The 22,500-nt window shown below is 39.6% G+C and overlaps 1 protein-coding gene across 1 annotated transcript in view; it reads left to right on the forward strand.

Annotated features, from left to right (window-relative positions):
- Positions 1–22,500, forward strand: part of cdh23 (cadherin-related 23) — a 277,788-nt gene that overhangs the window by 174,810 nt on the left and 80,478 nt on the right. Inside the window, exons 14-19 of the mRNA XM_049481005.1 lie at positions 8,052–8,116; positions 8,445–8,682; positions 10,129–10,234; positions 10,534–10,661; positions 12,231–12,303; positions 21,575–21,691. Coding sequence (XP_049336962.1) covers positions 8,052–8,116; positions 8,445–8,682; positions 10,129–10,234; positions 10,534–10,661; positions 12,231–12,303; positions 21,575–21,691 — 727 coding nt within the window. The remainder of the gene's footprint in view (positions 1–8,051; positions 8,117–8,444; positions 8,683–10,128; positions 10,235–10,533; positions 10,662–12,230; positions 12,304–21,574; positions 21,692–22,500) is intronic.

Below are 22,500 nucleotides of genomic sequence, written 5' to 3' on the forward strand. Positions count from 1 at the left end.
TCTGGGAAAAATAGTTAAAAGAATTTTCTTTTCAGTATGAAACTTCTTCTGCTTGCTTTAATCAGTTTAATCAACATATAATATAAAAATGGTTCATCTCACATATTTGCAACATCCACCCCCTGCAAAACCTAAAACTAAAACTAAATTGTAATGATATGTTTCAATGGTATGTGAAACTATTGTTTTATATGTAGGACTTATAAAAGTAATAAAAGTAGTGAAACATTTAAAAAAAGTATGAACATATTTTTTGTATGAAAAACATAAACTAAAAATTTAAAGTAGCAGAATGTGTTCATTAGGTTAGAGGGGTGTCCACAAACTTTTTGACATATAGTGTCTACAGTGCAGTGTGTGAGGTGTTTTATCTGTTTATCTTAAGTGTGTGTGTGTGTGTGTGTGTGTGTGTAAGAGAGAGTGTGTGTGTGTGTGTGTGTGTAAGAGAGAGTGTGTGTGTTTGTGTACACAGCACTGTGTGTTGTGTAAAGTGTTAGATGTATTTACTCTAAGACTTTGTGTTGTGTGTGTGTGTGTGTGTGTGTGTGTTTGACGGTTGGTCTGACAGTAGGTAATTGGTTTCCTCACACTCTTCCCTCTGGTTGAAGACGCAGCAGAAAGCAATTTGAGCAGCACGTCATTTCACATCTGCACACACTCCAGCTCACACACACACACACACACACACACACACACACACACACACACACACACACACACACACTCACACACTCACACACACACACACACACACACACACACACACACACGTTCACACACATTCGCGCACACCTTTTAGGTTGAGAAAGGAGATGGATCAATGCTCTCAGCCCATTAGCATCACTGTTTCACCTACAGACTCCTGTGAGGCGTGATCAGAACATGCAGGTGAGATTTCAGGAACAGGAGGAAATCAGCTGCATGATTTACATGATTTAAAAACTCTGCTTTTAAAACGTCCTGTAGGTATCGTCTCTCTTGAGTCTCGGTCCCTGGGGGAAAGTTTTTTAGTAATGTCGTGTCTGTAAAACACTTTAAACACTTTCAAACACACAGTTATACTTTATTATCGGCTATAAGCTATTAAAATATTCAATAAAAGCATTATTTAAAAATGGTTAAGTGATTATAGCATGATTTAGTGTGTGTTTATTGTGAGGTAGCTTTGTTAGTCAGAGTGTCAATTAAATTTTATTCTCATATCGAAATAAACAGTATAAAAGTCATCACCTGTTATGTTCATCATCATGCACCGATGCTGCCAGTAGTGCTGTATATAACTGTAATTTCACAGATAAACAGTTTTCTCTGTGTTGTACCTCAAGCTGTACACTGTAAACCCAGACACTGTTTGAACTCAAATGATTTAAGTCTGTTTTACATAAAACTGGATGTTTCTAAACAATACTCAACTATTTTGAGTTAGTTGAACTGAATTTGTGAGCACATATACTGTACTATTCAAACTGAGATCTTTGAGTTGAACCATCTTATAATAACTGAGTTTAATCTGTTTTGTCATTAACAGCTTCTTTTCTATTGGCTTCTGTCATATTGGCTTCTATCTATTTGCATACTGGGTGTGTCCAACCATTCTGACAGACACTCACCATCAGTGTGTAGTGATTCCCCCCCTGCGCTACCTTACAAATAAATCAACTTCCCCTTTAGTTGCAATAACTTGATGATGTTTTAATTTATGCTAACTCAAATTTTTTTTACTGAATTACTTTAACCGGTAAACCGGCTGCCTTAAAAAAGTAAACTCAACTTATCCGGTCTTACAGTATAACAAAACAAAAAAAAAATCAATCAACTTCCCCTTTAGTTGTAAAAACTTGAGGTTTTAAGTTATGCTAACTTAAGTTTTCATTACCCATTACTTGTGTGAGAAATATCACAACATAGAATCAGCATCTGACTCTCAGCATCCTACTGTCTGTAGGTCAGTCGTTCGAGGGTTAAAACCCTCAGAATGCAGGTTTTTAGGTACTTTAAGTGAAAAAGAGCATTGATATAAAATCTCACACTCCTTCTGATATGAATAGAATGAATTAAAGATGATTTATTGTGTGGAGTGTCAGATCTGAGGGGTGTTAAGGTGGAGCTGCTGGGGTATCAGTCGGGGACAGATGGAGCTCGGCTGATGTTTGGGTGTGATTACTGTTTAAGCTGTGTGATTACAGTGTGACAGTTCGACTGAAGCTCATTGTGCTGCTCCAGCACCGTCCACCGACAGCGGTTTCTGAGCATGCTCAGAGCGTCCTGCCTCTGAAACCTTTTTATTTCTGAGAACAAACATCCTTTAACGTCTGTCACTCAAACTCAGCTCATTCAGGTTCATTCAGCCGCTGCACTCTGATACCAGAGCATCAGAGCCTCAACTAACAGACTCTGCAACAGCTTCTTCCTGCAGGCAGTCAGACTCCTCAACTCACGCACAGACTGAACTTATAGTAGTGTTCTAGTTCTATGTAGCACAATTTGTTGCATGTTTGCACTTTGTTGTCTGTGTTGTACTGTTTGTTCTATGTTAAAAAAAGCCATCGAAGTTGTTTTAAGTAAACTAATGTTATATTAAGCTAAAAGCTCTGATGTGTTTATTAGTATGATGTACAGTTTTATTAGTTTAATTATTGTTGCTTGAATTACAGTTTATACACAGTGATGTACTGTACTTTCAAATACTTCTCTATTTTACCCTATACTATCCTGAACAAACAATACTACTCTATACTCTCATACTACTCTAAACTACACTATGCTAACTGTATTACTTTAATACCCTATACTGCCTATATTAACCTATACTACACTGACATTATTACTCTATACTTTCCTATACTCCCTATACTACCCTATGCTACACTCAACTGACTATAATACTCTATACTTCCCTATACTACAATATACTGGTGGTACTTCTCTATACTCTCATATACTTCCCTATACTGATTATTGTAGTCTATACCCCTATACTACCCTATACTCATAACACTTCCCTTTACTGATCTATACTACCCTATGCTCTTTATTCTGCCTTATTCTACCTTAAATCACCACACACATTCCTAATTCTACTATATACTCCCTATAGTACCACATACTACATATCCTATAACTGTCCTATACTCCCTATAACTCTATATACCCTAAACCACTCTCTCTCTCTCTCTCTCTCTCTCTCTCTCTCTCTCTCTCTGTATTCGCTCTATGTCAGAGTAGCTGCTGTTTTGACCCCCCCCCCCCCCCTCCACTTCTAGCACTATCATCTTTGCACTTATGGAGCTGTCAGTCAATTGTGGGGGGGGTGTTGGTAGGGGGAGAGGAGCAAAGACAAATAGAGGTGGGGCAGAAAGGTAGAAAAGAGCGAGAGAGTGCAGAACAGAGTTACTTCTGATAGAAAGAGAGAGAGAGAGAGAGAGAGAGAGAGAGGCTGTGATAGGAAGAACGGGAGGAATAGAGAAATGGAGGGTGGAATGAAGTGAGGAGAGAAGCATGGAGAAGTGATAGAGCGGGCGGGCTGTGGGGGAGAGATAGAGAGTGAGGGAATGTGGGAGGAGAGGGTGGAGAGGGTGGAGGGGTGAAGTCTTCCACTCGTTTAATAATTCTACTCTTCTTAGGGTTAAACTTCCAGCCAGTCTTACACACATCCCATAATACTGTATTTTTCCTATATAACCACATCACTTTTAGAGGGGCCTAAACAAGACCACCTATAAATTCAGATAAAAATATTGATATTTGATGCCACATATCAAAAATGTATCACAAATTAAAATGATACGATGAACCATCTTTATTAATAAATACATTTAGTATTTTTTAAAATCTGCATCTTGTTTTCCTCTAATGATATAAACTCGATTCCTCCTGCCAATCATTCGGTATCTGCTGGACGATCTTTGTGAAAATATCTAGTCTATAGACTCAGCAATAACTTTTATCATATTAAAAACGGTTCCACAGATTTATCAGCTTTAGCAGAAATCCTGCCCATAAAGCTCAGAGAATATTAAACAGGCCGTGTTCAGGAGTGTGAGGCTAACGGTAAACACTCGGCTGCAGGGAAGAGTCTTATTTAAAAGTTCATTGTTGAGCTCGGGAGGTTTTATCTGTTTTAAGGTTAAATTTTAAGGTTAAGGTTTAATGTCAGTTTGGTTTAAGAAATGTAGCAATTCATAAAAAATGGAGCAGATTATTACACAGAACATTTCTGAGCTTTATTTATATATTGGTGATGCTGAGTTGGTTTGATACGTGGGCGGGGTCAAATTTGGTATGCAACAGCCATGCAAGAAAAAGCAATATCAAAAACCATATGTTCTATATTCTCATGGAAGGATTTATGGCCCAATAAAATTGTATTGTAAACATATCATATTACCCTCGTTCTAAATATGAAAGAGTTTACTCTCTATTGAGTAATACGTGGAGAATCTCTGGTTTGTATTAAGTATTTCCTCCATTTACTTTTTACTGTCTGTCAGAATATACCGGAGCTTCTGAGCCTCCACTACCAGACTCTGTAACAGCTTCTTCCACCAGGCAGTCAGACTCCTCAACTCACACACAGATGGAACCAAAACGCCCTTCACACCTTTCACACACTCACACACACACTTACACACACACCACAAAGTGTGTCGGTACAGCACGGTCCTGTCTGTTAAATTGTATCATTTTTACTGTATTTATTATACAGTATTTATTGTAGTGTTCTAGTTCTATGTAGCACAATTTGTTGCATGTTTGCACTTTGTTGTCTGTGTTGTACTGTCTGTTCTATGTTGCACGGTGTTCTGTGTTGGTTCTGGAGGAATGTCATTCATTTATAATTATATTAGCTGATATTAATATGTATTTAATCTTTTATTTTAGCTCCTTAAATATGTACCTCTATCAGACAATAAATAGTAAAAAATGGTTTCCAGAGGCCAGAAAGTTCATTGAGTTCAGTGATCGCACTTTCAGAGTGTATGCAGGCAGCATTAACCGCAAGCTGGTGATACATTTTTACACACACACACATTCAGAGTGAGGTCGTCACTGGAGCACAGTTGAATCATGGTCACTAATAGTAATAGTGACAGTGCTGCAGTGCTCAGCCCTGCAACCCTGTATACCAACTGCACACGCACTCGAGCGGAACTCCATTACAACACCAGCAGCCAAACACTCTTCATCACTGTGAGTGTGTGTGTGTGAGAGAGAGAGAGAATTATGGAGTGTATATATGTACTGTATATGTCAGTTTGTTTATTTGTGTGGAAGAGAGAACCTATATTTGTATTTCTCTTCTCGAAAAAAAAAAATCAACATCATGTTCAGCTTAAACTGGTGAATCTCGATCAGCAGGTTGAGCAGATATAACTAATAAACTAGTAAATAATATATGATATGTTTTTTTGTGAGTTTGTTGCTTAACCCTTTCAGACCTGAATTATCTGCAGTGATGGAAATAAATGGAAGAAAGCTGTTTTCTGCCTGTAATTTATTAACTATATAGATTTTATAGTTAAATATTAGAGTCTAATATTCTACTATAAAAATCTATATAGCAAATATATCCAATTAACTAAAAGATTTAATATATTTTACATAAACAGCTTTCATATAGTGTTATATACAACAAACCCTTTAAAATGAAAAAGAAAATACATGATCTCCATTGTAATGGATGCAGGTCTAAGTATAAGTTTGGGAGCCGAATCCTGATTGTTAGCTGGTTAATTTTTCTGTTAAAGCTGCACATGATTGGTTAAGATGTGTGGTGGCGTCTGATTGTAGTTTTACGCTTTGCTTTGCACGTTTTAATCTCAGATTTTCACTGTACAAATTTACAATTTATATACACAGCACAAGAGATTGGAAAAACCTTTGATGAAATGTATGTGTATACATTAGTAATTGATTTTAAACATAATTTAGTAATAAACTAAATAAAAAAATTAATAAAACATCTGAGGAGCCACTCTGGAGCTGAAAGAGCCCTGTTGTTTTTAGTGAGCAAAACCAAACCAGGCAACAACCAGATTCCTAAAAAGAGCTGGAATTCCCATCATTAATAAACTGGCCAATCAGAATGACCAGCAGGGCTTTATGCTTTGGCTTTTGGCCATTAAAAATCAGCTACCAGCAAAAACCCTGGATTTTTGACAGTTGACACGAGGCAGTTATTCCAACAAAAGCTGGATAAACTCTTTTTAATACTCTTGATTTTAGAAGAAACCTCAGCACATAAACAGCTGTCCCGTCATTTCTGTCCACATGCTGTTTGTAAGACTGTACAGAGAGAGAGAGAGAGAGAGAGAGAGATTGTTTTTGGGAGGAAGACGGAAATGTCAGAAAGAGCTTTGATGTTTTATTGTTAGCTGTAGCGCTACAGTGCTAGCCTGTTGTCTTTGTTTATTATTTATTTGTTTAAATACTCTAAAGAAATCCAAACATAATGCGAGTTCCCCACAGCCTGCTGCACTGAAACAGCCATTCATACACACACACACACACACACACACACTACACACACACACACACACACACACACTATACACACACACACACACACTATACACACACACACACACACACACTATACACACACACACACACACACACACACTATACACACACACACACACACACTATACACACACACACACACACACACACACTATACACACACACACACACACTATACACACACACACACACACACTATACACACACACACACACACACACTATACACACACACACACACACACTATACACACACACACACACACTATACACACTACACACACACACTATACACACACACACACACACACACTATACACACACACACACACACACACACACTATACACACACACACACACACACACACACTATACACACACACACACACACACACACACACTATACACACACACACACACACACTATACACACACACACACACACACACACACACTATACACACACACACACACACACACACACTATACACACACACACACACACACACACTATACACACACACACACACACACACACACACACTATACACACACACACACACACACACTATACACACACACACACTATACACACACACACTATACACACACACAACACACACAGCAACTTATTGATGGTCATTGTGAGACTGTGTGCATCTGTTGTTGTGAGGGTAGAGGACGGGGCAGTGAGTTCATGGCCATCTGGTAAGAGACCTTTTTACTCTGGACAGTGTGTGTGTGTGTGTGTGTGTGTGTGTTTGTGTCACTGCTAATCATGCAGAACTAAACACTCTGTAGTGTGTGTGTGTGTGTGTGTGTGGTGCATCGGGTGTTTCAGGCACTAACTCAATAAGAACTGTCTCATTCACACACACGATTTTATAACACATTATTCTGCTTCTAATGTTTGGTTAACTGAAATTTAGGACTCTGAAATACAGAAATCTGTAAAACAGTTGGCATTTGTTGGAAAAGAGGATGAAGAGGGAAAAACGCAGTGTTTATTACATTTATTCCTGTTTATTTGAGTGCAGACAGTGTGAATACAGAGTTACTGTATTCATAAAAACCACTTAAAACTTTACTGTGTAAAACAGAAGCCTTGTAAAAAAAAATGTGGGGTTTAAATCGGGCTCGGGCTCATAATGACAGTTTAGGGGTGGGTGTGTTTGATGCTTGGTGCTTTATAATTGCAACAATACAAAGCAGAAAAATCGGTTAACCCTTTTAAATTTTTGGAGTGTGTTGTAATTCTGAATAAATGTATAATAATACATTAAAATCAAATGAAAGCCAAATCAAATACAGTACAAGATACTTGTATTTGAAGCTATTGTGTACTGGCAGGCACATTAATTCAACTAATATTGTAATGATAATAAACCCTATACAGCCATATAAATTGGGATGGATTTGAAAAGTCCACTTCACTGACCTAATGCTATAAATTCTTTATTTTTATTACAATCACTGCAATTTACAGTTTACCTTACTCTCTCTCTCTCTCTATCTCCCTCTCTCTGCAGGCCACGGATAATGACATTGGCACGTTCGGCGTGGTGCGCTACTTCTTCAGTGATGAACCAGACCAGTGAGATTATCATGCATTACTGTCCTCTGACATTTTACCCTCATTTATCTCTCAATAAGCTTCATTTCTCTTTTTCCGTCACTTCAAAAAGCCTGAGTATATATATATATATACAGGGGTTGGAGAATGATTTTAGGTTTCATGGCTAAACTGGAGCAGCCTGGTGGTCAATCTACCAACCACATCCAACAGGATTAACTGTGGACGCTGTAAGAGGAATTATTGTGCTCTAAAACCAGGTGTTTTAGTTTCATTCTCCAACACCTGTATATCTGTATTCATGAAAGTTATTCTAATGTGTTTAAAATGTGTTTTCTGGTCCTCTCAGGTTCTCTCTGGACTCTGATACGGGCTGGGTGACTCTGAAGGACCGGCTGGATTATGAGCTGATGAGACGCTACACTCTGACGGTTCTGGCGCGGGACGGGGGCGGGGAGGAGACGACGGGACGGCTCAGAGTGAACGTGATCGATGTGAATGATAACTCACCAGTGTTTCAGAAGGACGTGTACATGGGCTCTCTGATGGAGAACGAGCAGGCCTCTCAGCAAGTGGCCAGAGTCAGAGTGAGTACCGGACCTGCACACCATCCGCCTCCGCTAATATCCATACAGCTTGCAAAAGTATTCATACCCCTTGAACTTTTTTTTTACCTTTTGTCTCCTTACAACCTCAAACTGAAATGTATTTTATTGAGATTTATAGTTTATATGAGATTATAGTCACACAGAGTAGCACATCGTTGTGAATTGGAATAAAATGATGGTTTTCAAAATTTTAATCAGATAGAAATTTTAAAAGTGTGATGTGCAAAAGTATCCAACCCCTTTTACTCTGAAACCCCTAAATAACATCCAGTGAAATCGGCTGCCTTCAGAAGGCACTTAATTTAATGTAATTTACTTTATGTTGGTCTACCACTGGTAACAGTTCACCACTGAAAAATAAGTAAATGTGTGTGTGTGTGTGTGTGTGTGTGTGTGTTCAGATAACTGTAGGTTTGAGCACTGTGGTTATTAAAATAATGGCTGAGAGAAATGGCCCACTGAAAACACAGTGTCAGCAAAACTCAGGGAATCCTCAGTGAAGAGAAACAGTGTGTGTGGGTGTGTGGGTGTGTGTGTGTGGGTGTGTGGGTGTGTGGGTGTGTGTGTGTGTGTGTGTGGGTGTGTGTATGCGTGTGTGTGTGTGTAGATTAGAAACAAATAAATGTGTAATGTCAAATCTACAAACATTTACAGTAAAAACTGACCCTGTTAAATGGAGTATAATAAATCACTAATTAAATGATCAGTTCTTCAAACGCTTATTAGCTGAATAAATATATTAAAATATATGTCCACAAACATTTGGACATACAGTGTATTCAAATTCAGACACTACATTGGTATTGTTGGATTTTTTTTTATGATGGAATGTGTTGGATATTTTTATTATATTGTATTGGACGTGGAGATCCTACATTCTTATGTAATTAATACATGCAGGTAATGGCGTTTGTTAGCTCAGTTATGTTTTGTGAAAGTTGCACTCTGGAAAGGGATATCTGGTTAGTGGGTGTTAGTAAAACTCATTGAGTTGTATATATATATATATATATATATATATATATATATATATATATATATATATATATATATATATATATATATATATATATATATATTAGTTATATAGTTTATAGTTTTTTATATAGTTTATAAGTTTGAGTCCCCGCCCAGCCTAACCAAGCTAAACAGATTAATAAGTGGCTGCCATTGTGCGCCAGCTAGTGGCTGAATGAGGAACTGCACGTTTCTGTGACCCACAATCCCTAACAATGAGCCCTCACAGCAGACAATCGATCATTACATCTAAAGATGTCTCTCAGTTAGTTTTAGCACTGTAAAATTAAAACTCCATATGCAGGAATTATTGATGTCCAGTGTACTTCTCATTCTCTTCTCCATCTCTCTCTCTCTCTCTCTCTCTCTCTCTCTGTCTCTCTTTCTCTCTCTCTCTCTCTCTCTCAGGCAACTGATGAGGACTCTCCTCCTAATAACATCCTGACCTACTCCATCATATACGCCTCTCAGTTCCAGAGTTATTTCAGCATTACCATGGTGGAAGGCTATGCAGGTAATGTGGCCCTCAGGCTAAAATATCCAGCTCACACTCTTTAACACCAATTTAATTCACACTTACACGCCAAAGATTAGCATTTGCTACACTTCCTTACACTCCATGACCTATGCTATTACTGCCGGCTTATAGCTGAAGCACTGTGCAGCCACTCAGTGACGAATAGGATTGAATCTGAGGCTTTTAAGTGTGAGCGTGTGTTTAGAGAGAGCGTGCAGAACACCGTACACCGCCTGTTCTTTAACGTTATGCATCACTGCGTTTGTTTTAACCTCATATTGTGTTTTAATTCTCAGTGATTACAGTGAACAGACCCTTAGACTATGAGCTGGTTCCCGGAGGGATGATCTATCTGACGCTGATGGCCAAAGACGGAGGAAATCCCGCCCTGAACAGCACCGTGCCAATTACTGTAGAGCTGTTTGTGAGTATATTAGTATATTATACTCTACAGCTGAATGGGAGAATTCTACAGGATACAGTGTCGGGAGATCACTTTGGTTCAAATCCCAGTCATGCAGCTTGCCGTCAGCTGCCAGAGATAGCCCTGAGAGAGCACAGTTGTTGGCTCTTTTGGTTTGGCTCTGGTGCTCTTTTGCTCTTTACCCTCATCACTCCTAGGGTGATGTGGATCAGCACAAGGCTGCGTCTGTGAGCTGATGTATCAGAACCGAGTCGCTCCGCTTTCCTCCGAGCGTTAGCGCTGTGATGCTACTTGGCAATGCTACAGCATCAGCAGCAGTTCAAAAAGAGGCGGAGTCTAGTATTTAATAGTCTCCTAATAGGATTTTAAACATTTCTATCACTTTAATTTGTTTAAGTTTTAGAATTATGTGCAATATTTTAATGCAAATTATACCACTAAAACCCCCTATTGATTTATGAAGTTGTCACCTCTTTCAGTGTTGATGAGATTTGTTATATATGTCTGTAGTGCAATGTTTTAATGTATATTAAAATGTTTTTAAACAGGTTATTTTCCTACAGTTTTATTAAATTTATTATTTGAGCTGAAATTTGTGGGTGGAGCCTGGAGGGGTCAGTTAAAATCTAAGGTTTAACCAACAACCCACTAAAGACACACGGATGTATTTATCTGGATAGTTTGCATTCAGTATAATAAATAAGAATGTCAGTAACTGAAGCAGGGAACAGTATACTGCTTGGTTGGCTTTGTACCCTGTGTGTTTCCCCCCTGTTGTGTGTGTGTGTGTATAGTGTGTGTGTGTGTGTGTATAGTGTGTGTGTGTGTGTGTGTGTGTATAGTGTGTGTGTGTGTGCGTGTGTGTGTGTTATTTCCGGCTGGCTCGGTTAGTTTATTCACACAGATTTCTCTCTGACATTTTGTCGTCTGATTATCACAGTTCTGATTAGACACATTTTAGTTGCTGCAGAGCGGCGGGAGCGGCGGGAGCGGCGGGAGGCGTTTAGCTGACTGTGTTTTTGTGCGCTTTGTTTTCACGGAGCTGAATTACGGAGGAACCTCCTGTTTTACTGATTCATTGTTATTTAGCCTTTGAACTTCTTATTCAATTTATAATTATTATGTAATTCAGACAGTTATGACTAATAGCTCTTTGAAGTCTTTAGAAATTAAGACTTTTCATTTTAATATAACTTCTTTGTGTTTTTATAAATGAATCAAAGTATTTTTTTCAACAACAGCTTGCTTCCTCGATAAGTCAGAACCACCAGTTTGCTCAAATGGGAAAAAATATGTATTTAAAATGTTTAAAAGGGTTAAAATACAGCAATACTGCTGCTGGGTTGGTCAGATATGATGCAGTAGGTGGAGTAGGACTGATGGTAAACTCTGCAGGAGAAAGTTTTGTTATCTCAGTAACAAAAAGTGTTCTCTTCTCTCAGTAAGAGGGTGAGTGCACGCTCCTGAGGGGGAGGCGTGATGTTATATTATGGGCTGCAGGATGTTCAGGAATGCTGTCTCAGTTCTGTAAAACTAACTGCAGCTTTCTTTCCCTCTCTGTTTCTCCAGGATGAGAACGATAATCCTCCTGAGTTTAGCCAGCCGTCCTACATCGTGAGAATCCCCGAGAACATGGTCGCAGGTACGATCAGAATCATGCTGAACTGTAGAGACGGAGATTTCAATACAACCCTGACACACTTCAGTAGAGCTACAGCAGCTGTTCATTCTTAAACTGAAAGAGTTGGACGGCACGGTGGTTTAGTGGTTTAGTGGTTAGTACATTCCCCTCCCTCCCAGCACTGGGGTCTTGGGTGGAGTTTCCATATTCCAAAAACATGGAGATCAGGTAAATTGGATACTCTAAATGAATCAGTGTGTGTGTAAAGTGTGTGGTATATATGTACGTATGTGTGTGTAAATGTATGTATGACTGTGTGTGCAGATATATATCGGCACTCTGTTCTGGGTAAATGCTGTAGTGCTGGATGCAGTTCTTCAACTGGACAGTTGTTTGCAGTTGAGAGTACGCTGTGCGCTATTGGCTGCTGCTTCTCACCGGTGTGTGGATCATGGCACATTCACCCACTATAAAACAGTTATTACACGTCAGTGGTAGAAAAACAAAAAGATTGGGTGCACTATGATCTATGATCCAAAGATTGCAGCGCTTTTTTTTCCTCGGCAAAAGAGGCGGAGTCTGAATTCACATGTGTATCAGAGGAGGCGTGTGCTGGTCTTCTTTACCCTCCTGGTGTTGGAGCATCACTAGTGATAGGGGAGATATACAGCTGAGTAGCAGCTACTTTTGTGAGACAATTGCAAATAAATGGAAATAAATTTATAAGAAAAAAATAAAAATAAAATGATTTTCTGTCTAACATCTAAACTGTGTGGCTGTATTGATTAAACAAACACAAAAATCTGATCAGATTATTATTGATTGATGCTCAGTCTTAATAAATACTCTGATTGGGAGACAAAATAAAGCAAATGATTTGAACATCCCTAAAACCTGTCACACATTAGTTTTAATTTGGGCTCATAATAAAACTAACAAGGATTAACAGGCATTATCAGGGTTTTGCTCTCTTAATTCTGCATGCCCCAGTACAACCAGTAGTCTACGCACTCGTCTGATTAATGTACATTTAGCCCAGTCCTTCTGCAGCACCACCGAGCCCAACTGGCTGCAGTTCAGCTGGAGTTTCAGAAGCATAAGCTCATTGTCTGCAATCACAAAGGCCGTTTCTGGGCAGACGAGATTCCAAACATGTTTCACAAGTTTTTCCAAGCGCTATTATTTAGCTCTGTTTTTTTATTCTTATTGTTCACTAATGCTTTCACATGGATCTTCCTCATTTCCTCATTTTCACCCATTTCGGAGGCAGCTGTGCGAATTTGCATTGCCACCAATCCATCATGAATTAGAGAGCAGTAATGGAAAGGCCTATCGATTTGAATCTGCCTCTATTTAATTTATTTGTTTTCTTCAAAAGAAGGCAGCGGCGACGATCGCTGCACGCTCCTCACAAATAAAGAAGCAGCACTTTCCCCGCGGCGTCCTGCAGCAGCAGACGTGATTGTAGAGCGGCGTATAGAAACTAGTAGCTTTGCCCCCCAAATTCACAGGTACTGTGTAATAGTCTGTACAGCCTTCAGTCATTCCCCTGTTCTTAAACTCAGCGCTGTTCCAGATGATCCCCGACATCCCCTCAGTCCTCTTATCTTCTTATTCTGTTGTGCTGTTTTTAAGTGGAGAGAGAGAGAGAGAGAGAGAGAGAGGGAGAGAGAGAGAGAGAGAGAGAGAGAGAGAGAGAGAGAGAGAGAGAGATGGGGGGGGGGGGGGGCTCGTCATTCATATGCATTTATTCGCTCAATGCTTTTGTCCCAGACAATAGCTTTCCCTTCAATTGCTAGAGAAAATTACACTCACGCTGCCCAGTGTCTGTCAGAGGGCCAAACAGAACCTGTGTGTGTGTGTGTGCGTGTGTGTGTGTGTGTGTGTGTGTACTTTTATAGCATAGTGAGATGATGTGTGTGAGTATTAAGGCAAACTGGTTAAACAATTTTTTCGCAATGTACCGTCAAAAATTTGGACAAACCTTAAACTCAGTATTTTTGAACAATGTTCTAGATGTTCTCAAAGTACCTCCTCTTGTTTAGATGATGAGTTTTGAACATCTCTGCTGGATTTTCTCAGTCAGTTTTATGAGGTAGAGTCTCCTGGAATTCAGGCTTTCAGTTAACAGCTGTGCTGAACTCATCAAGAGTTAGTGAAATTTAGTTTGAATGTAATAAACTGCAGCCAAAATAAAGTCAGTAGTTATTAACATTATCATTGTTTTAGTGTGTAATCTGTGTTTGCAGTGTCTTGTTATGGTAGATGTGATGGATGGTGATGTACAGCGGGGTCTCTGTAAGAGTATTGAGTGGAGCTGCTCTCTCTCTCTCTGTCTTTCTCTCTCTCTCTCTCTCTCTTTCTCTCTTTCTCTCTCTCTCTCTCCTCTCTGTGATAATCCTAAAATCCATAAGCACTCTCCCAGTCTCACTCATCAGCTCAGATTATAGTCCAGATTAAACTCATAGGCTTTAGAGCTCTGTACACACTTCTCCTCTCAGCCTTTTCTCCTCATCACTCTATCTCTCTTATCTTCTGCTGTTATTGGCTTCACTCTCGTAATCTCATTATCGGCTGCAGTGATTCTACAATAATTGCTCTTCATCTCTCTCTCTCTCTCTCCCTCTCTCTCTCTCTCTCTCTCTCTCTCAATTCAACAGTGCTTTATTGGCATGAATGTAAAAGTCAACACTATTGCCAAAGCATAAAACAGAAAACAAACAATAATAATAATAATTAATAACAAATAATTAAAAGAAAGATTACATATATACAATTACACCAACAGAAATGATTATTTACAGGATTAACACTTATAATTATTATTAATGATCATTCAAATAGAAGGAAATAAGAGTGTGGAGACTTTATAAATGTGTAATAATATCAATGAATCAGTAATATTAGAAATGAGTTATAATAATTTATATTGTGTGGTTTTGTCCACACTGGTTGTCCCTCAGGTTGTGACAGTCTGTAACATATCGAGCTGCCTGAGTGATCAGCTCTCTCTTCTCTCCCAGTATATACTGGAGCTTCTCAGAGTCTGAGCAGAGCTGGAACTCAGGGCAGACTCTGCTCGTTCTCTGGTAGAACCGGGTTCTCACAGACTCATATCTAGAACATTCTGTGAGGAAATGCAGCTCTGTCTCCACCACTGCGAGATCACAGTGAGAGCACAGCCTGGCCTCTCTGGGAGCCCAGCTCTGTCTGTGACGCCCAGTTTCTACAGCCAGACTGTGCTCACTGAGTCTGTACCTGGTGAGGATCTTCCTCAGTGACCTCTCTCTGAGAACTGTGAGGTATGGGGCCAGTGTGTAATCACGATTGAGGGCTGTGTAGCATTGCAGTTTGGATTGTTGTTGTGTAGTGTGGGTCCAGTGTGTGAGGTAGTGTTGTTGTTGGGTTGTGATTTGGTTGGGTCTGATGGTCTGAGTGAGTGTGTGGTGAGGATATCTGTTATCAGTAATGTTGTTGGGTTTTAGGTCACTGAGGTTGAGGACCAGCTGGCTGAGGGGACTCCGCTCAATGTTGAGCTCCTGTTCGGACAGTGCTTGGTAGTGCAGTGACTGGGGGTCACTGGATTTTATGTGCTTCCAGAATTTTAGAGCTCGTTTCTGTATGGTGATGAGGAGGGGGTACTGACCTAGCTCAGCCCTGCAGCCGTTATTGGGGGTCTTTCTCTGCACGTGCAGGATGCTCTTACAAAATTCTGTGTGCAGAATTTCAACCGGATGTTTGTCCCAACTGGTGAAGTCGTTTTGTGCCAGGGGTCCCCACACCTCACTGCCATACAGGGCTATTGGTTCTATAACAGATTTAAAAAGTTTGATCCATATTGTAATGGGTATTTCAAAGTTTATTGATTTTCTGATTGCAAACAGAGCTCTCCTCGCCTTCTCTCTGAGTTCCTTCACAGCCAAGCCAAAACTTCCTGTGGAGCTGATGGTTATCCCCAGATAGGTGTATGATTTAGTGTGTTGGATGTTGGTGTTGTTAATTGTAAAAGTGTGATTCCGTTGGTTTTTAGATCTTCTCTGAAAGGTCATTATTTTCGTTTTTTGATGATTGACTTCTAGAGCCCAGTTTTGACAGAAATTCTCCAGAACTTTTAAGCTTTCTTGCAGACCCTCTCTGGTGGGTGACAGCAAGACGAGGTCGTCTGCATATAGAAGGCACTTGATTTTGGCATTCCCCAAAGTGAGGCTGGGTATTGAGTCACACTGCTCTAATGTTTCAGCCAGTTCATTAATGTAAATATTAAAGAGTGTGGGGCTGAGGCTGCAGCCCTGTCGTACTCCTCTTGACTGTGGAAAAAACTCTGTCCTTTGTGTTCCAATTTTCACTGCACAATTACTGTGAGAATACATTGATTTAATAACGTCATACACTTTCCCTCCCACACCACTTTCTATAAGTTTAAAGAATAACCCTGTGTGCCAAATGGAATCAAACGCTTTTTGGAAATCTACAAAACATGCGAAGATTGTGTCTTTGTTCTGGTTTACATATTTATCGATGAGCGTGTGGAGGGTGAAAATGTGGTCGGACGTTCGGTGGTTTGGTAAGAAGCCGATCTGAGTTCTGCTAAGGATGTTATGGTCAGTGAGGTAGTCTGTGAGTCGAGTATTGAGAATGCTACAGAAGACCTTACCCAGGTTGCTGTTCACACAGATTCCTCTGTAGTTATTTGGATCATATTTATCACCAGATTTGAATATGGGGGTGATGAGACCTTGGTTCCAGACAGAAGGGAAATGTCCTGTATTTAGAATAAGATTGAAGAGTTTTAGAATGGCCAATTTAAATTTAGGATCTGTGTTTAAAAGCATTTCGTTTAAGATGCCGTCTGTACCGCAGGCTTTTCTGGGCTGGAGGTCTCGGAGTTTTTCCTCTAACTCTGATTGTGTGATGGGGAAATCTAGTGGGTTTTGATAGTCCTTGATTACTGTGTGGAGTGTTTCTAGTTTATTTGATACTTTCTTTTGCGCTGTATTTAATGATGGACGACTGTACAATGATTTAAAATGGTTTCTCCAAATGTCTCCGTCATTAATTGTTAAATCATCTTGTTTGTTTTTATTTAGGGATTTCCAGTTGTGCCAAAATGAATTGGAATTGATTGAATTCTCTAGGTTGTGTATTTGTTGTTGTGTGTGTTTGTACTTTTTAGCTTTGAGTGTATGTTTGTATTCTCTCAGTATCTCACAGTATTTAATGCGTAATTCCTGATTATGTGGTTCCTTGTGTTTTTGATTGGATAATTTTCGTACTTCATTTCTCTTGATCTTGCAGTCATGATCAAACCATTGATTTGATTGGACTATTCTGGATTTGTGTTTCTTGATGGACAGATTTGATATTTGAGCTGCATGATCAAAGATTCTATTTAGGTTTTCCACAGCCACTTCAACACCATCTTTACTTTGGGGAAAGGTGTTTGACAGAAAGGAGTGGAGGCATGTCTGGATTGCCTCGCTGTTTGTGGCCTGCAGATATTTATCTGTACTGTCCTGATCCCACCTGACAGGAAGTCTGAGTTTGATCAGTTTGTTTGGGGGTTTCCTGTGGTCATGTGTAATAGTTCTGTTCAGGTATAGGGTAATTTGGCTGTGATCTGAAAGGGGTGTTAGTGGCTTGACTGTAAAGGCTCTCAGGAAGGCCGGGTCCAGATCGGTTATAGCGTAATCCACAGTACTGCTGCCCAGAGCCGAGCTGTGGGTGAACTGACCGAAGGAGTCCCCTCGCAGCCGTCCGTTTATGATGCACAGACCCAGGCTTCTACAGAGCTGCAGCAGGTTCCTGCCGTGAGCGTTTACAGATGTGTCACAGTTTTCTCTGGGGGAAGAGGCTGGGAAGTTTATATTAGTCCCTGTTATAAAGTGATCACCGTGAGGGCTGATAAAGTCTGGCTGATATCCTGTTCTAGCATTTAGGTCTCCACAGATGATGATGTGTCCTTGGGATTGGAAGTGGCTGATCTCTTTCTCCAAATCTGGAAAGGTTTCAACACTAAAGTATGGTGATTCTGCTGGGGGGATATAGATGGCACAAAGAAGTATATTTTGGGGGGTTGAGGTTAACTGCTTATTAATTTTTATCCAGAGATGATTTTCTCCTTTTTTGACCCTTTGAATAGAATTGATTAGTTCAGATTTATACCAAATAAGCATCCCTCCTGAGTCTCTTCCCTGAGTTATACCTTTTAATTTAGTAGAGGGAACCACTAACTCCCTGTAACCTGGGGGACAACCAGTGGGCTCATCTCCTCTACACCATGTCTCCTGCAAAATTAATATATCCACATCTCTTATTTCCCTCAAAAAATCAGGATTTTTGCTCTTTACACCAAAAACAGATGAGTTTAAACCCTGCACATTCCATGAAGAGATACTAAAAGATGCCATTCCGTGTGAAAAAAAAAATATATATGTTGGTTCTGGGTTTCAAAATAAGAGAACAAATTGGAAATAAATAAGTATATAGGTAAATTATGAAACTGAGTACATAAACATTATATATATATATATATATACACATACATACATACATATACACATATATATATACATATACATACATACATACATACACACATATACATATACACACACACACATGAATACACATATATACATACATACACACATACACATACATACACACATACATACACACACACATAAGTATGCAAAAACATGTACTCACTAATACATTTTTTCTTTCTTTTTTTTTTACATTTGTGTATCTAAGTTACCATACAGAGATTAAATTTAATAGTCTGTGAAATAATGTCCTTTACCTTATTGGTAATGTGCCTCTTACCACGGACAGTGTCCCATCAGATGGGTGCAGATGTGTTTGAGCATCTGCTGAATGTCTTTAAGCTCAGAAGTGTTTGGGTTTGTTGCTCTGCTGACTGCCTGGGCGTAGGTCAGAGTTCCTGGACTGATCTGGATGGGCTGAGGTGCTATTGCTGGGTTCTTGTTCAGTTGTGCATTCTGTGTACCTGTAGTAGGTAAGGGTGCTGACGGGGGACCAGGGTATTTATGGTGACTCCTCATCCTGTCTGGTAGCAGTGGATAGTGAGGGCCATGTTGCTGAGGTCTCAGATGGAAAGGTGGTCCTTCTGCAGGTCGTGTTGATGGTCTTGAAAGCCGTGTGGACTGTTGTCCTCGTCCAGTGTTGCGTTGGGGGGTGGTGATGTTCCGGGCCAGTGTGACGTCCTTTAATGTCTTGGCAAACACAGGAATTACCTCTTTAAATAAATGGACTTGGTCAAAGAGGCAGGTTGTATCTAGTGTCGGGTGGTGGGCGAGGTGTGTGTTTGGTCGTAGCTCACACTCTCTGGAGATGATGGCATTAATGTTCTGGATTGTATGTGGGTGGAAGTCCTTGCGAGGCAGCAGGGTGGAGACAATGATTTTTGTGTTAGGGAAGGTGTTGCAGGCCTTCTCTATAACTGCTCTCAGGGATAACGCCACTCTCTCTTGCTGAGCCCTCAGGTCATTTGTTCCTGTATGGATTATGATGTGCTTTGGGGAGCCCAGTTTTGCCTCTGTCAGTAGCTCCAGTGCTCTTTTTGTATTGGGACACCAAATTTTAGCCACTGTGTGTTTAGGGAAAAGCTTTTTCTCATCAATAAACTTCCCATTGGAATCCATCAAAAGTACAATGTCCAGATGTTGTGTAGTTCTTTCACTGATGTTTGTGTCCTGACCACTTGGCTCCAGGTGTGTCTGCTGGTTAAGAGGAGGCTGCTGTGAGTCGGTGGGGGTTAAAGGTGGAGGATGATGGAGGTTGTTGGAGGTTGAGGGAGGAGGTGGCTGTGGGCTTGTGGAGGTGGAAGCTTGAGGTTGGGCATACAGGTTCTCCTGGGTGGAGATCTCTGCTGCTGTAGTATTCTGTTGCTGATGTAGGGAAAGGAGCAGTTCTTCCAGACCCTGCACTATGGTATCTCTTTGTCTCAGCTCCTCTCTTAGAGCAGCCATCTCCTTCTTGTGTTTGTCCCTGTCCTCCTCTCTGTTCTTTTGTAGTCCTTTCACCTGTTCTTTAAGTTCAGCCAGCTCTGATCTGTAGGTCTCTCTGTCCTTTTCCAGCTCTTTGTCTTGCTGTTGTTTGAGAACCATCTCCCGAAGGTGTACCAGCTCCACTTCTAGTCGTGTAAAGTGCTCCTTTATGAGTGTAATGGAGGTGTGGAGTGAAGGGTGTTGGTCTTGCTCAGAATCTCTCTGTTCCTGATTTGAGGGTTCTGCTGTGTTGTCCTGTTTGTGAGTGTTCAGTGTTGTGGCGCTGTGTGTGGGAGCAGAGTCTTCTTCCTGCAGAGTGTCACATGGTCTTTCTGTCTCTGCAGTCTCCTTAAGGCCATTAAAATTCTTCTGAAACTCACTGAGGTTCCCCTGAATCATTAGTGTTCCGTTCTTATAAATGTTGACAGTGGTCATCACAGTCTCTGTGTCATTGGGGTCTTTGATTTTCAGCTTCCACCCATTACAGATGCCCTCCTTCTTCACAGAGGGGTAGTGGGAGATCAGAGCTTTGTGCCACGAGCTGGGATGATCAGAGTAGAAGATGAGGTTGCTGACCTGACCGGTCCTGTACAGATCTGCAAACAGAGTTTCCGGCTTCTCTTTCAGGAGTTTCTGTTTGAACTGCTTTCGGGCGGTGTCAGTCTTTATCTCAGAAGGGTATGTGATTGTACAGATCTGTACAGAACTGCAGAGTGAGGCCACACTCTCTTCAGGACAGCAGGGGGGGAGCAGCGCTTCTTCTGATTGGCTCATTTCGAATGCTCATATGAGTGTCCCCCACAGAATGTTTATTTTCAAAAGTCAACTGACAATTTAGCTTTAGCCTTTAGCTTATCTTAAGCTTTGTTATTAAAAATCACTTAAAAACAGGTAAATTTAAGTGAATAAACTCTTAATTTTTTCCTCCACTGTGTGAACAAAACATGTCACTCACAGATGTGCTGCTGTTGATTGTAAATGCTGCTGTAGGAGATGAGTTTTCCTCTGTTTCCTCTGACTTCAGTTCTGCTGTTAGCTGTTCTGCCTGGATGTGTCCTCTCTTATAGTTATAAGAAGAAATCCTTTAAATTGTTGCAGATTCTGTTGTTTTTAGTCTTGTTTTTTGTAGATCCATACTTACTGATCCCTTATGTAGAGTTTATTCATATTATTTTATGATTTCTCTTATTTAAAACCAGAAAACAACAAGAAAATCTGGGAGCTCACACTAACATGACTGTCATAGAACTCTCACTCTCAAACTCTCTCTCTCTCTCTCTCAGGAGCGACGGTCTTGTTTGTGACGGCTGTAGATCTGGACGCTTCGAGAGAGTTTGGTCAGGCCTCTCTCATCTACTCACTGCAGGGCCCCACAGAGTTCAGACTAAACACTCGCTCAGGTAAATCAAGATCCTGATATAAATCATGTAGGTGTTATTTAAGCAATAATTTACTTTTAAAAAGTTAAAAATCTTTCTGCATTTGCTTTTTTTAAGTAAATTTAATTTCAGATAAATTTAAGTAACTTCAACTTGGTTTCAAGACTTAAATAGAGTTACACAGAGTAAATAAGTGAACTGAACTTCAGTCAATCCTTTCTTTTAGTAAACTTTACTTCATTTCTGCTACAATATTACCTAATTACAATTCCTTACTTTATAAAATATTACCTAATTACAATTACTTACTTTATAAAATATTACCTAATTACAATTACTTACTTTATAAAATATTACCTAATTACAATTACTTACTTTATACAATATTACCTAATTACAATTACTTCATTTATACAATATTACCTAATTACAATTACTTCATTTATACAATATTACCTAATTACAATTACTTACTTTATACAATATTACCTAATTACAATTACTTCATTTATACAATATTACCTAATTACAATTACTTACTTTATACAATATTACTTAATTACAGTTACTTCATTTATACAATATTACCTAATTACAATTACTTACTTTATACAATATTACTTTTCTTATGTTTCTTTGCAGAATGTTGTGTAGTTTTGGAATAGGCCTAATTCCTAAGATACTAAACTGTACCTAGGATCATTTCCCTTTAAATAGACAATTTAAATTCATAATTCTGTGTAGGCTTTAATCAGCTTTACAGGTACTGATCTGTACTTTAAAGAGTAGAAGAACTTGTCTGTGAGTATATTTAGTGATTGCACCTGACA

This window comes from Astyanax mexicanus, chromosome 7, assembly GCF_023375975.1.
Source record: "Astyanax mexicanus isolate ESR-SI-001 chromosome 7, AstMex3_surface, whole genome shotgun sequence".
NCBI lineage: Eukaryota > Metazoa > Chordata > Actinopteri > Characiformes > Acestrorhamphidae > Astyanax > Astyanax mexicanus.